The following is a 14,578-nucleotide window of genomic DNA, read 5'->3' as shown; positions in this document are numbered from 1 at the left end:
AAGAATACCATAGAGGTGAAAGCTTTGCAGTTAAAGATGTGCTATGAAGACGGTAAGACATCTCTCCAGGGAGCAGTGTATGCAAAGCTGCATGAAAAAAAGGAGAGCAGGATGCTGGCAGGGAGACCCAACCATATGTAGCTATGTGTGGCTGGAACCCGTGGCCTTCTGAGGGTCCTTAGGGGTGGTGGGGTTTGGGAACGCTGGGGAGGACTAGCAAGAGAGCCTGGAGCCGTCACCAGGCCCCATTGTGCAAGGTCTCCTAAGCCCGGATAAGGATTTGTTCCTAAAGTCTGTGGGCAGGCCCTGGAGGACTTTAAGAAGAGAGGAGACATGCCCCCATGTGTCCTTTAGGATGCTCAGTCTGGCAGCGATGGCTGGGTTTGAGGAGAGCAGGAGCCAGGGAGAGGAGATAGGAGCCTATTGTAATCCCAGTGAGAAATGATGAAAGCTTGAAGGAAGGCAGTGGTACTCTGGCTGGAGAGGAGGGGATGGATTTCCGAGCTATTAACAAGGTGGAAGACTGCAAGACTTCTCTGCAGGAACGGGAAACCCGCTATTCATTTTCAGAAACAACCCATGTGTGGCATTCATGTGCTAACTCGGCTGATGAATACACTATTCTTGTAACTAGGTTGGAGAAGAATTACGAGAAGGGTATCATTAAGATGTTAAAATGAATGCATTACATATGTTAACAAGTGTATGAACCCTGTATTATATCTGGCAAACGGGGTGTTAAATCCTTGTTCAACCAGCCAGATGTCCCTGCAGCTGCCGCTGGTGTTGCAGAGGGAGGCAGCCACCTGAGACCCCAGCTATGAGCTGGTGCCAGTGGTTCCTGAAGCATCTGGCTGTACAAATTGCTGCTTCTGTGCTCTGATTGACAGGTACCACATGGGTCACACAATTCGCATCACTGTGCACAGGTGGGATTTTCAGTCTGATAAGCCCAGACTCCAGCAACTTGACCTTTTCAGGGAATCTTTATAGCTGGGAATGTCCTCCGTGGGAGCTTAAATCTATTTATATTATTTCGTAAGGCAAAAAAACAAAACAAACAAACAAACTGTAGTCAAACAAACTTAAGATCAATTAAAAAACATTGGCTCTTGAATTGGAATGTTATCAAAGTCTTGTTTGGGGAAGTTATCCAGCTGAATTTGCAAAGGCAGGCTTAGCGTTTGCTGTAAATTTTTAAATTACCTGGAGCAAAATTCCCATAACTACTCAAAGGAGTTGAAAGTACTTGTAGATGCTTATATTTGTTCTTGTACAGGACAATCCCTCCTAAGTGGCCCTGACTTATCAAGATTGTGCCAGTTCTGGGATGTCTCGCATTTCCCTATGTTTGGCAAAAGATCATAAAACATCTTAAAAGATGTTAAAAAGGGAGCCTGCTCCCCAAAGCCTGAAGACACAGTCCGCCCTTTTCATTTTCCCTATCACACTCCTGGGAACTGCGCTTCTTGGATATAGAGTTCAGGAAAGTTGAAGAGAAGCAGGCCTAGAGACCACAGTTACACAATCACATTGATCTTATGTGTACTTTCTTTCCTGGAGGAGAAATTGTGAAATCCCAACATTTTTCTATGAGTGAAATAAAAGTCGAGATTAAAAAAAAAAAATCCTATCGGTTGTTTTCTTGTCTGTTCAAATGGTACTCTGACGGCAAAGATGAAAAGTTAGTGCAGTCTAAATAGGAAAATACCACAATGAGAAGATTAAAAGAATGTTGTGAAACTTCCTCATCTCTATTGTTTTTAGACTTCTGAATGGGGGCAGACGACAGTTTTAAATTTGCAAAGCCCGGCTGCGGCGTCCCAGGCTCGGCAATGTCGGGCAGCGTCCACTAGGTGGCAGTATGTCAGAGGATTTCTTTTATCCTTGACTTGGCTGCGATTTCTTTGGCTGCCTACCAATAGTTCGGTTTTCCTTTTTGTCCTGTTTTGAAGGGTTAAATGAAGCTATCATAATTTAGTCTAGACCCAAATTATGCTTATCTAAAAACGCATAAATTCTCTGGAAAGCCTACTTGTTACAGTGTGACCGTAAATAAAGTCATTCATTTCATTCATGTGAATTTTCTTAGTGACATGTAGGTAATGATCCTAGTTGTCATGGGTAGTTTATAGAAACCAGCGGGCAATTCTTTTTGTCCCTTCATGTAACAGATGCTAAATATGCTTTATTCTGAGAAGGCAGATCACCCATCTTCCTGGGAAGCAGAACACTGGGCTCTCTTTAGTGGCTCTCGGCCAAGAGAAGATTGCAAGGAGGGCCGCCTGCCCAGCTTCCTCACCCTGGAAACTGTTTCTGGCTTCTGCTGGAGGCTGTTTGCTGGGATGTGTGTCGAAGCTACCTACGCTTCTTTATGCAAATCTGTGGGCATTCTGATAGTGTAGACAACATATAATTGCATTGGATGTTTATCCAGAGAGTTAATTTAAAATAAGACAAAACACATATAACATTTTTTAAAAAAAGATCTCTTTCATCTCAATAACTTGTTCAGAGGACAAGAGTTAGGATGTTTTTTGTTGTATTTTCCTCAAATTAGATGATCAGAATTTTCTGAATTCAAAGAAACCAGAAGCAATGTCTGAATGATAAGACTTGAGAATAAAGAACTCTGCAAATTTGAAAACACTAATTAATGTGACAGAAGTAGAGGACTAATGTGAATGGACATAAATGTAAATGCAAAGCTTAGAAGGTAAATGGAATTGTCAGTTGGGGTGAAGTTTGGATACTCCTTCAGAAAGGTTTCCTATAATCTTGAAAATGAAAAATATTAGGGCGGCATTTGATACGGATCTGTGCTTGGGATGTACAAAGCAAAGTGTCTGATCTTTTAAAAAATGACAAAACAAAGTGGCATCTGCTCTGTGGAGTGGACATGAGAGAGTCACATTTGGAGACGTGATGCTCCTCATGCCGAGGGCCTGCAGGGCTTGGCTTAGGGGTTTCATCAGCCACGCCCTGAATGTGGCTCAGCCAGTTCTGAGCCAATTGTTTTCTGAAGCCCCTGGGAATTCTGAGACCATATTTCCTGAGGTCCAGGCTCCTTTTTGTCACAGCCCCAGTCAAAGTGTGCCTCCTTTCAGAGTTACTACTTCAGGGAGGGCGCCACCCTCTAAGGGTTTCCTGACAGGTGTAGGGAAGGAAATAAAGATCTTCTCCCCTCTACCCGACCAGGTTCTCTAGCTGGGGCCTCTGTAAATTTGACTGACAAAAGACAGAGGAACAAGAGAAAAACATGCAAATTTATTTGTCTTTTTATGTGACGTGGGAGCCTTCATAAGGAAATGAAGGCCTGAAGAAATGGTTAACCTGAGTGGTTATACTAGGTTTGGTGGTGAACGGAAAGATGTAGAAAAATGTGATAGGACAAAAAGGCCTAAGTTAAGGGCAGTAAACTGGGGGAATCTTAGAAGGCCTGTTCACTCAGATTTTTCCTGGTGTCCTTTTGTCTGTGGAGATAAAGATGCTCCTTTCCTCCAGGTAAGGGGAGAGCATCTCTCATGTGAGGGTCTTATGACCTGCTGTAGGGGAGAAGGAGGAGGTCAAAGGGTCCTTGCTTCACCTGCCGTTTCTCAAATTCCTTCAGCTTAAAATATTCAATATGCAGGGTGCCATATTTTGGGGTAGCATTGGTACTTTTATTCCAGTTTTCAGGGGTATATTTGATAACTACGTCTTGCAAAAGGATATGGGTTTGTAGCTCTAGAAGAGGGCATTGAAAGTCACAGCTTCAAGTCCCAGCTTTATTAGGGGAGTTCTTACTCTCTGCCTCCATTTCCCGGTCTGAAAAATGAGGTTAGTAATAGTTACCCAGACTTTCATTCTAGTAAGAATCAAACATGATAATACAAGTGGAAATTCTTTGTTGGCTATGAATATAAGGGATTATTTAATTTTCAGTATGTGGAATATATATGTGTGTGTGTGTGTGTGTGTGTGTGTTGTGAGAAAATGATAAATCTATGACCAAAAAAAAGATGTCACCAAACAGCCATTCATGGGAACACTCAGTTAGCAATAATGTTTCTCAACGCCTGCTACATATTAGAACCACCTGGGAGCTTCTTTTAAAAACTAACCAGTCGACATCTAATTGAGTTAGACTGGCTGGGGTTGGGGCTTGGGCACCCTAAAAGTGTAGTCTTAGAAGAATGTTACATTAGTGGTTGTTATCTAAATAACAATGATCTTAGAACTCAAAAAATTGGGTGTGGGTGGAGATAAAAGAACAGATATTGAGAATACATTTTTTTGTACCCTGAGCTTGTAGATACATCATGTACTCCCTTTTTCACACAGAAACTACCTTATAGGATTTCTGAGAGTAATTGAAATTCTTGGATACCCAACAACACGTATTAACATAAAAGCATGATTACCTCATGGGTCTCTAGCTAGAGTTTAATTGATCCTGGGTCTTGATGCCTTTTCTTTTTTTTTAGCAGACATTGATAGTGGTTCTGATTGGTGATGCCTATTGATTTTCTTGTAACGAAAATGTTCTATGACAGCTCTGACCTCAGGTGGGAGAGAGCAAACTTTCCCTGCCCACATAATCAATGACTTTAGTCTGCTGCTGCTTCGGCCTGGGTCTTCAAGAAAATCTCAGATTTGCCCATCTCTGAAATCTCCTGGGATGTGAGAGGATTGTTCTTCTCAAATTGAGGCCCCAGAACAGCAGCACCAGCTCGCCTGTTAGAAATTCAAATTCTCAGGCTCAACCTCAGAGCTGCCAGATCAGAAACTCTGCATTTCAACATCCCCTCCAGGGGACTGTGATGCATGCTCAAGTTTGAGAACCACTGGGCTTGCACAGGCTCTTTCCTTGTTTTTTCAATTATTATTAGTGTGTTTTTCTCAATGGAAAGGCATGAAACAGGCATTTGTAGGCATATGCCATTCTTAGCTTTTCTTCCTTCTCCCCTCCGATGATGAGGCAGATCAGGGCTAGAGGGAAAATGAGGGGTAGGTTTAATCTCTAAATGACTCTTTCATCAAGGTTCCTCTTCCAATCTTTTAAAGTATAGTCATCAGATAAAGGTACATTTTCTATGTAAATGTATAAAGAAATACACAATGTATAAAGTTATATTGTATTATAAATATATAAAGATACAAGTATATAAGTATACATTGTATATGTTTTTCTCCACTACAAATATGTAAAGATATATAATGTATAAAGGTACGTTGTATATATGAAGGTATAAAGATACACACGATGTATAAAGATATATTGTACATATTTAAATCTCTCTTGTAAATGCAGAGGAGAGCAAACCAGGAAATTCTGGGAATCAGGGCACCATTGGGAATTTGAGGTCATGAGAGGAAACTTGGGAGATTGGAGGTCAGCAGGGGACAGAAACAAGAGTGGGAAGAAGAACAAGGTGTGGTAAGGGCCACCGCATTGCACAAACTCAAAAGAGGTCAGCCCCTATTTGCCTAGAATTTCCTGCAGTTGGTGCTCCCAGAGCTGTGCAGGGCAGTGCCCTGGGTGAAGGCAAAGGCAGACGGCAGCCCTGGATGAGCCCCTAAGGTTTCTCTCTAAAAGTCAGTCACACTGTGACTTCTTTGGAGCTTTAGAATAGGTACTGAAGATAGCTGTGCTGTCTCCTCCAAGGGTCTTTTTAAAAATAGAATAAATTCTCGTCTCTCTTGGGGGTCTAAAGGCAGAGAGAAAAATCAATGTTATCTTATTTCTATAACCCTCCCAACTGTTAACAGTTGAAGTTGTGTTATTGCCCCACCTATCATCTATATCTATCTATCTATCTATCTATCTATCTATCTATCTATCTATCTATTTATCTATCTATCTATCTCAAAGCTCTTCTCTCCAGACACTCAAAGATACAGCCTATCTTTTAAACATCATGATGGTGGTTAGCATGGATGGTCATCCCAATAATTGAGAAATCAGAAATCTCTCCAGGGTGTTTCTAGGATCTAGATACATGAATTTACCAGATGCTCTGCTAAGTGCCTGCATGCATTGTCTCATTTAATCTTGACAACCAACTTATGATAGTGGTGCTGTTAATATCCTCAGTATGTGTCAGTGGCTGAGAAGGGGTTTGAACAGAGGTCAAAGCCTGAAGTTTCATTTCTTCCACCTTACTATTTAATGATAGCGAAGGTCTTGATTCAGGTGGGATTGTGGTTACCTATTGGCTCCTTCATTCTCAGGGCTCAAATTGAGATATGCAATTACCTACGCTCTTTATGTACTTGTGTTCTTTTTCTGGCTTGTGTGTCTAAACCTCTATTTGTGGCAATATTTTAAGTTAATTATTAGTACTGTAAAAGCTCTTAGACTTCCGTGTAATACTTTAAACACACTGTGACTTTTTAAAATAAAAAATTAACCACTGAGAGCTAGGCATCATTCTCTTTTCTATGGGCTGAGCTTCAATGTTATAACAGGAACTCACTAATGAAATAGACATTAGAAAAGCCTTCCTAAAGATTTAAGAGGGTCATTTATTCTGCGGTAATTGTTATTTTCCTAGTTAACTTCATCTCCACTTGTGTACCTGCTACAAATGTTTAATTATGTTCAATTATTCCATGTCTTATAATTTACATTGCCTTTTATTTCCTCTTATTGTCCAAAGTATCTTGTTAGGTGGCATGTGTGTGGTCTACTTTTTGAGCACATCAACACAATTCTTTGGGCTAAACTTTCCTTAATAGCTACTTAGAACATCAAGGAATTTCACTGCATATGTACTTCTGGCATATTTTAAGGAAAGAGGATTAATTTATTGTATGTCCAACAGTCCTGAATTCTTACTGCTTTATCAAAAGAGTACATGTATAAGTAAGAGTCTTTATTCTTTTTATTTCAGGAATTACAACATATTGTTAGATCACAACACATCAGAGCAGAAAAAGGTAAGCATGGATGATCTGTATGAATGTTTAAAAACCCATAGGATCATTATTCTTTGGGCTAATGTGGCTTCTCTCATCTCCAGCTACCGTGGAAGGTTCTTGGTTAGATCTGGCCAGGAGGGGCAAGCCTGACACTCAACCTTTTGCTCATCTCACTATTAATGCCACCGACATCCCATCAGGTAAGTTCCATTTGCATCCGGCCTGAAAAGTATTTCAAGAGTCATTTTTCAGCCCATTTGAATACTTGAACCTATTATTAGCCTGTTACTAAAATTTTGAGAGCCCTTAACTTTTAGACCAAAATTTAGACTTTAGTTCATAATGCACATCATGGAAACAGTGATTCTCAATCATGCCAGAATGGACATCATTACTATATTCATATTCAGATCATCAGAGCGGGTTTATTTTAAGTGAGTGCCAGTTGAGGTTGCATAACTGAGAAGGACAATCCCTTCTTATTCTCATCTATATTTACCTAAGCTTAAGTTGACAATTCCCTTTGCTGACCTGTGTGGTGCATGGATTCATGCAGGTAGTCATATACTCAGCCATCTCCTGCAGAGTTTCAGATAGGGGCTCAAAAGAGTGAAACTTAACAGGCAGTAGCCCTCTAGAAATTGAGACATACTCCTTCTCCAGGGAGTTATCATTTTGGTGGGTGAGAATTTAGCTCAATAGACTGGAGACCTGATTATCTTTTGGAAATGAGGAAACCCGGAGCTGTATGCCTACATCTATCTTAATTCACCAGCTGTTCCGTCATATAATTCCCGCTGGTTACTTCATGTTGGGATAGGTGGGCATCAAAAAGATTGCAGAGACCATCATCATAGAGTGACCATGGAACATCGTTGATATCATTGTTATGCCATTTAGTGGACACACACTATGTATCAGGCATTTTGCGCTGTATTTGTGATCTCTATTCCTTACTACAACCCTGCAAGGCAGTTGGCATCATTCAGATTTTGCAGACAGGGAAACCAAGGTCCAAGTTGATTCCCAGTCCATGGTTTTTGTACTATAGGTTATCATATAAGTGCCTGTGGCCAGTTGGCTTTGTCAGAGGGAAATAAAGTCAGAGCCCTATGTTCCTCTTTTCCCGAAGGAAATAGATTAACGTAGTTTTAGTAACAGGGGCTCTGAAGACTAACTTCCTGGGTTAGAGGCCCCACTGTGCTACTCTCTGGCTGAGTGATCTTGTGCAAATCCTTGAAATCACTTGGGCCTCAGCTTCTTCATGGGGATGGTAATAGCATCTACCTCATGGGGCAGCTGTGAAGATTCCCTGAGATAACAAACTATTAACACTTAAATGGAAGCTGGCAGTTGGTAAACACTCAGTGAATGTAATTTGTTATTATTATTCAAATTTAATTAAATAATTATACATATTCTAACTTTTTTCCAAAAACAATTCAAGGCAATGTTTTCTTAGAGTTAAAATATCCAAATTTTAGGGGCCGGCCCAGTGGTGCGGTGGTTAAGTGCACACATTCCGCTTTCGGTGGCATGGGGTTTGCCGGTTCGAATCCCAGGTGCAGACATGGCACCGCTCATCAAGCCATGCTGTGGCAGGTGTTCCACATATAAAGTAGAGGAAGATGGGCACGGATGTTAGCTCAGGGCCAGTCTTCCTCATGTTAGCTCATGGCTGATCTTCCTCCAAAACAAAGAAAAAAATCCAAGTTTTAATAAATGATTCTGAAGCCACTATCATATCATGGGCTGTGGAAGGATCTTTCCTGACTGCAGATGGAGAAAGTAAGAAACCAACTCTTTGATTTTTAGTAGATTTTCCTAAATTATCCATCCTGTCCCGGATACTTGCTTCATAAACAAAATGTGTGTGTGTGTGTGTGCGCGCGCGCACCTTACAGTGGAGCTACACTAATTTTCTGAGTGGAAAACTATTTTGCATCTTAGCAAAGGCAATCAAATTAATACTGATGTGTCAGCTGGGTGTGCTGTGAACGTGCTCTGCATTTATCTTTTCAGTTCATTTTAAATGGCATGTGATAAATATTGCATTAGACTGTGTGCCAAAGTCTGTTTGGGAACAGCATGTTTAGCTATTAAGCTCTCTCTCCAGGCACCTAGCATCAAATCATTGCCCAAAAGTAAAGCAAATTCCGGGTTATTTTCTGATGGTTACTGAGTTGGAGACTGAGTGAAATGAGTTAGTGTATGCTTCTGTTTAAGAAAATAGAATTTGCTCCTCTGACTGAGCCAAAACCTCTTGAGTCCATTTCTCTCTCAGTTTGGGCCAGTACCGGCTACTTCAGAGGAAGATAGCTTTAGTTTTGCCAGTTCATTTTGGACCTCTGATTCATACCAATTTACACAAAAGAAATAAGTCAGAATCTGCCTTACACTAACTTGAATAAATGCATTGGGAAGTATTTCATGAGGTCAGAATATGTGGCTTTCTTTAGGGGATGCTCAGGCTAAGTATTTGGAGGCCTTTTCTCCAACACCTAACAGCAGTGACCATAGGGGCTCAGGAGCTCGGGTAAGAGATCATCAGCGTGCTTCATTAGTAATGGACACTCAGGTTTGCAGGTGAAGTCCTTCACCTTGATCACTGCGTATTTTCCTCGTCTTTTCTCCCGATGTTGTCTATTCATGAGTCCTCTAGTTCACACTGACAGATTTTCTCCCCTTTCTCCTCTGCATTCTGTGTGCATTCCATCCTTTGCTCGGATAGTTTCTCTCACTGACAACACTCTCCCTTTTCTCAGCGCATCCACCTTTGGCTCAAGTCCTCCCTGTCCTCTGGCTCCTCCATCCCCTCACTGGGCTGAGCTCTCCTGATCGCCATTAAATTCTACAGCTTTCACTTGGCAGTGGCTTTAACTGAACTTCAACTGTGTGCTATGTGACATGCAGAAATGAAAATGTTATATTTTTCATTTTATATGCCCATTCTTATTTTCTCCACTACTAGTGATAAGTACCTTGAGGGTACATTGCTTGATAAAATTCTTAGTTATAGGCAGAGTGAATGTCCATAGAAAGCACCACTTAGATATTTGTTGAATGACTGATCAACTGAATTGAGCAGTGAATACGTTAAAAATAAAGATACATTTAGTAGGAAATAAGTACACTCCTTCCACTTGACTTTAGCTAACAATGGGAGTGGTATGTGGTCCTAGTTCCTGTCTTCTCCCCTCTCTATTTCATATTCCTTGCTTGCCTTCCCAGACCATATCTCCAAGCCCTTGATCTAACACTAGCTTACTTTATCTTAGTCATCCTACTGCTCTCTGTTAAGAGCCATCATAGGAGATAAACTATAAGACCCATAATTGATTGAATAAAGGATTGAATATAAGAGTTGGGTAAGAAGGAGAGAGACATGAGCTTTTTTGAGATAGGAAACATCTTGAATTTTATTACCTTTATCAATGGATTAGGTGGCTGTTTACCAGCCTGGAGGAATTACTTTACTAGTGTTTATGAGGATATGATGAATAAAGTCCTATAGTCTCATTTTGACTCACTTGGGACCATGGAATGATATTTACATTTGTGATGCTTTAAACTAGGATGACCTGAGGTAGGACCTCCAATGACAAAGGGCATGTGCTGTGGTGGGACCTGGAGGCAGCAGTGTCTGTGGTGGCTTCTCAGGCTCACTCTAGCACCTTCTTTTTGATAAGATGTGGAGTTCAGGAAATATAATGTCCCTGGACAGAGGGATTGGCACCACTGGATTCTTCACCTTCACAGGCCTATCTAATGATAGATTGTCTCACTATAGCTGGGCCCTTGCTGCATTTTTTTCTCCCACTTGCCCCACGACCTGGTTGGTTCTTGGAACAGCCTGCTATTGAGGTCCCCAGACCATATTCTAGCTGTGCAGTGGCCCTCCAGAGACAATAGGACATTCTCCTTTTTTGGCTCTCTAGAGAAAGATGAAGGTGTTGAGTTTCCCCAGAATTCAGGCGAGTCTGGGAAGGCAGCAAGTGTGGGTTTCTGATTCTACAAGGATCTCCCAAGGACCCACTCTAACCAGAGGGTTGTCAGCTCTGATGGATCGGTGGAATCCACCTTAAGTCTGAGTCCCGTGGGTGGATTTCTCTTGGGTGGCAGGCAGCGAAGAACTTCTCCCTGACCACAGAAACTAATCCCACCCCAGTTCTGAGACTCTCGTTTTGCCTTGTTGAAATCTTGACAGATGACAAAACTTAACTTAGCATAAGTATTCACAAAATCCTCTGGAAGAAAAATGTGTTTTTGGACTTTCCTCAGTATAACCACTTTCCCTCCACCAGTTGACACCTTTTCCAGCTGGATCATAGATGTCCACATAAATACAAACCTTTGATTAATTGGGTTTATCGTGGAGATATTGCCTGTTCTTCAAGAACTAGTAAAATACACTAAAGACCTGAAATGTTGAAATTGCTAGATACATTGCTGATTTAGATGATATTTTAGAAATTTTCACTGCTCCAGAAACAGTAGCATGAGGATCAGTGGTCACATTTCAGGTGTGAGAAGTGGCTAAAGGAGAATTGTGGTCTATCAGGAGAGATTTTATGATCCTTTGGTCACAAAGGATTGTGTGAAGTTGTGAAGCTGGGGAGTGCAAAGCCAAGAATTTTTTTTGTGAACTTCTTTGGGGGCAGCTTTTCAGTTGTATGAACCTAGGAGGTATTAGGATTTTTGGAGGAGGGGAAAATCGACAGTGATAAGAATTGAGTTAGGAGTTTGACTCTTTGGTCAGAGTTCTTGTGATCCAGATTTTCATCTCCTTCTACTTACCCCTCTCCATGAATTAAAAGAGAAGATGGAGTCATGTGAAGTGCGAAAGTTCTCTTCCTAGACTTGTTTCTTGCTTTCCTGTCTCAACTGCCCTTGGCCCATTCTCTTCCTTCAACCTTGAATAATCTTCCCGCTTCTGTTGGCTGCACCTTATTCCTCCTTGAGTTCTCAGGCTCAGTAGCACAATAGAGTCACTCCATCCCTCTGGGGGAAAATAATCTCTCTTTCCTTTGAATTTCCTTAGCAGTTATCTGCACCCTTCCTATAGGGGCTCACTCCTTGCTTCTTATCTGAACACACATCATACTTATTCCTCATGCACTGTAGTTTCCTTGAAGTCAGGAGAAATGAGATTTTGTCTTTGTACCCTCTCGAAGGCTTAGTAGAGAGCACTAAGTGCATCTTAATGTGTTTCTCCCCGTTTAGAAAATAAATTCTGAGAAGTTAATCTCCCACTGGAACAATGACTATTATAATATGTTTTTCTCCAACCTCATAGAATTGGGAAGATGTCCTTCTCATTGAAGGGGTGGATTTTAAATCATGTACCTCTCCTCTCCTCAGGTTCCCACAAAGTGAGTCTGTCTTCCTGGTACCATGACCGAGGGTGGGCCAAGATCTCCAACATGACTTTCAGCAATGGGAAACTCAAAGTTAACCAAGATGGCTTTTATTACCTGTACGCCAACATTTGCTTTCGCCATCATGAAACTTCAGGAGACCTCGCTACGGAGTATCTTCAGCTGATGGTGTATGTCACTAAAACCAGCATCAAAATCCCAAGTTCTCATACCCTTATGAAAGGAGGAAGCACCAAATACTGGTCGGGGAATTCTGAATTCCATTTTTACTCTATAAACGTTGGAGGATTTTTTAAGCTACGGTCTGGTGAGGAAATAAGCATCGAGGTATCCAACCCTTCCCTACTGGATCCAGATCAAGACGCAACGTACTTTGGGGCTTTTAAAGTTCGAGATATAGATTGAGCCCCCTTTTGTGGAGTGTTATCATGTATTTCCTAGGATGTATGAAAAACTTTTTTTTTAACAAGCCAAAAAGATGTATATAGGTGTGTGAGACTACTAAGAGGTATAATCCACATGGTACAAGAAGACTCTATCCATGCTTTTGAGTCTGTAGAGAGCACATGTATTTACAGCCAAAGGGAGATGTTGGAGGCAAGGGATGTTACAGTCGAAAGGCGTTCTTACACAATGGTTTTTAAATTTTGTAATGAATTCCTAGAATTAAACCAAATTGGAGCAATTATGGTTGCCTTTATGAAAAACTGCATTTGGGCTGTGAGAGGGGTTAATTCTCTGGATCTAGCCAGCAGTTATGTGCCACTAGGCAGCTGAAGTGGAGAGGATGACATCTAATTGTAAATGGATGGTCATCAGAAGGGTTAAGTTCTTTTGAATTGTTACATCATGCTGGAACCTGCAAATAAATACTTTTTCTAATGAGGAGAGAAAATATATGTATTTTTATATAATATCTAAAGTTATATTTCAGATGTAATGTTTTCTGTGCAAAGTATTGTAAATTATATTTGTGCTATAGTATTTGATTCAAAATATTTAAAAATGTCTTGCTGTTGACATATTTAATGTTTTAAATGTACAGACATATTTAACTGGTGCACTTTGTAAATCCCCTGGGGAAAACTTGCAGCTAAGGGAAAAAACGTTGTTTGCTAATATCAACTGTATTATATTTCTTCATTCTTTTTAACTTAACAGATTTTTCAGACTTGTCAAGTCTGTGCAGAAAAATTTAAATGGATGCCTTGAATAATAAGCAGGATGTTGGCCACCAGGTGCCTTTCAAATTTAGAAACTAATTGACTTAGAAAGCTGACATTGCCAAAAAGGATACATAATGGGCTACTGGAATCTGTCAAGAGTATTTATATAATTATTAAACAGGTGTTTTTCTACAAATGCTGCAAATTGTAAATTTTTTTAATGGAAAATTTGTCAGTGGCTTATCGGCAAAAAAGATCCTGTTCTTAATTTAGTGGAAGTTATTTTATACTGTACAATAAAAACATTGCCTTTGAATGTTAAGTTTTTGGTATAAAAATAAATTTATAAGAAGACATACCTTGTGATTTTGTACTTCTCTTTCATGTCTGTCTTGTTCTGTGATCCTGTTCTTTTCAATATGGTGATGTGACTTCTATCTTTCCAAAAGTTACTGGGAGAAATGCAGATTTAATTAAAAATTAGGAACAGATTCAATTAAATTAATAAACCTTGGAATTTGAAAAATAATTTGCAAGAAATTTGTATGTAAGAATGTAGCTAGCTCGAAAACAGAGTCTTTTCACTCAAAAAAGAAAGGTTTATGGGGCTAGCCCAATGGCCTAGTGGTTAAGTTTGGTGGGTGCTGCTTTGGTGGTCCATGTTCAGTTACCGGGTGTGGACCTACACCACTCATCAGTGGCCACACTGTGGTGGGGACCCACACACAAAAAAGAGGAAGATTGGCACAATGTTAGCTCAGGGCCAATCTTCTTCAGCAAAAAAACGGGGTTTATGTTATCTTATCATGAGAAAAATATGGTGTCTTTTACAAAATCATAATACCCCATGCAAAACCGTTTGACTTGGAGGAACCCATGAACATTTTATGCCTCACCCCAGTGAAGAAGGATTAACGGTAGACTGGGTACTTGTCCTCATGGAAAGGTACGTGGGGGAGCTGTCCAACCTGGGTTGGTTATTCACGTGAGAGATATAAGAGAACAAGCAGCTTGGAAGGCACAGGAAGCCATAATTTAAGGCTCTCGGCCATTTGTGGATAAATGTTTCTCAATGGTTGTAACAGGATAGAAGGAGAAAAGAAATAGTAGATGTTATAAAGAAGAAATCGT

General features: G+C 40.5%; 1 protein-coding gene across 1 annotated transcript in view; it reads left to right on the top strand.

Moving 5' to 3' along the window:
* TNFSF11 (TNF superfamily member 11) overlaps positions 1 to 13,803 on the top strand; it is a 31,550-nt gene extending 17,747 nt beyond the window's left edge. Inside the window, exons 3-5 of the mRNA XM_014732051.3 lie at positions 6,876 to 6,921; positions 7,005 to 7,103; positions 12,265 to 13,803. Coding sequence (XP_014587537.2) covers positions 6,876 to 6,921; positions 7,005 to 7,103; positions 12,265 to 12,686 — 567 coding nt within the window. The 3' untranslated portion in view covers positions 12,687 to 13,803. The remainder of the gene's footprint in view (positions 1 to 6,875; positions 6,922 to 7,004; positions 7,104 to 12,264) is intronic.
* The last annotated feature ends 775 nt before the right edge of the window (positions 13,804 to 14,578 follow it).

This window comes from Equus caballus, chromosome 17, assembly GCF_041296265.1.
Source record: "Equus caballus isolate H_3958 breed thoroughbred chromosome 17, TB-T2T, whole genome shotgun sequence".
Lineage (NCBI taxonomy): Eukaryota > Metazoa > Chordata > Mammalia > Perissodactyla > Equidae > Equus > Equus caballus.
The sequence above is the reverse complement of the archived record's forward strand: the minus strand, read 5'-3'. Positions and strand labels throughout refer to the sequence as shown.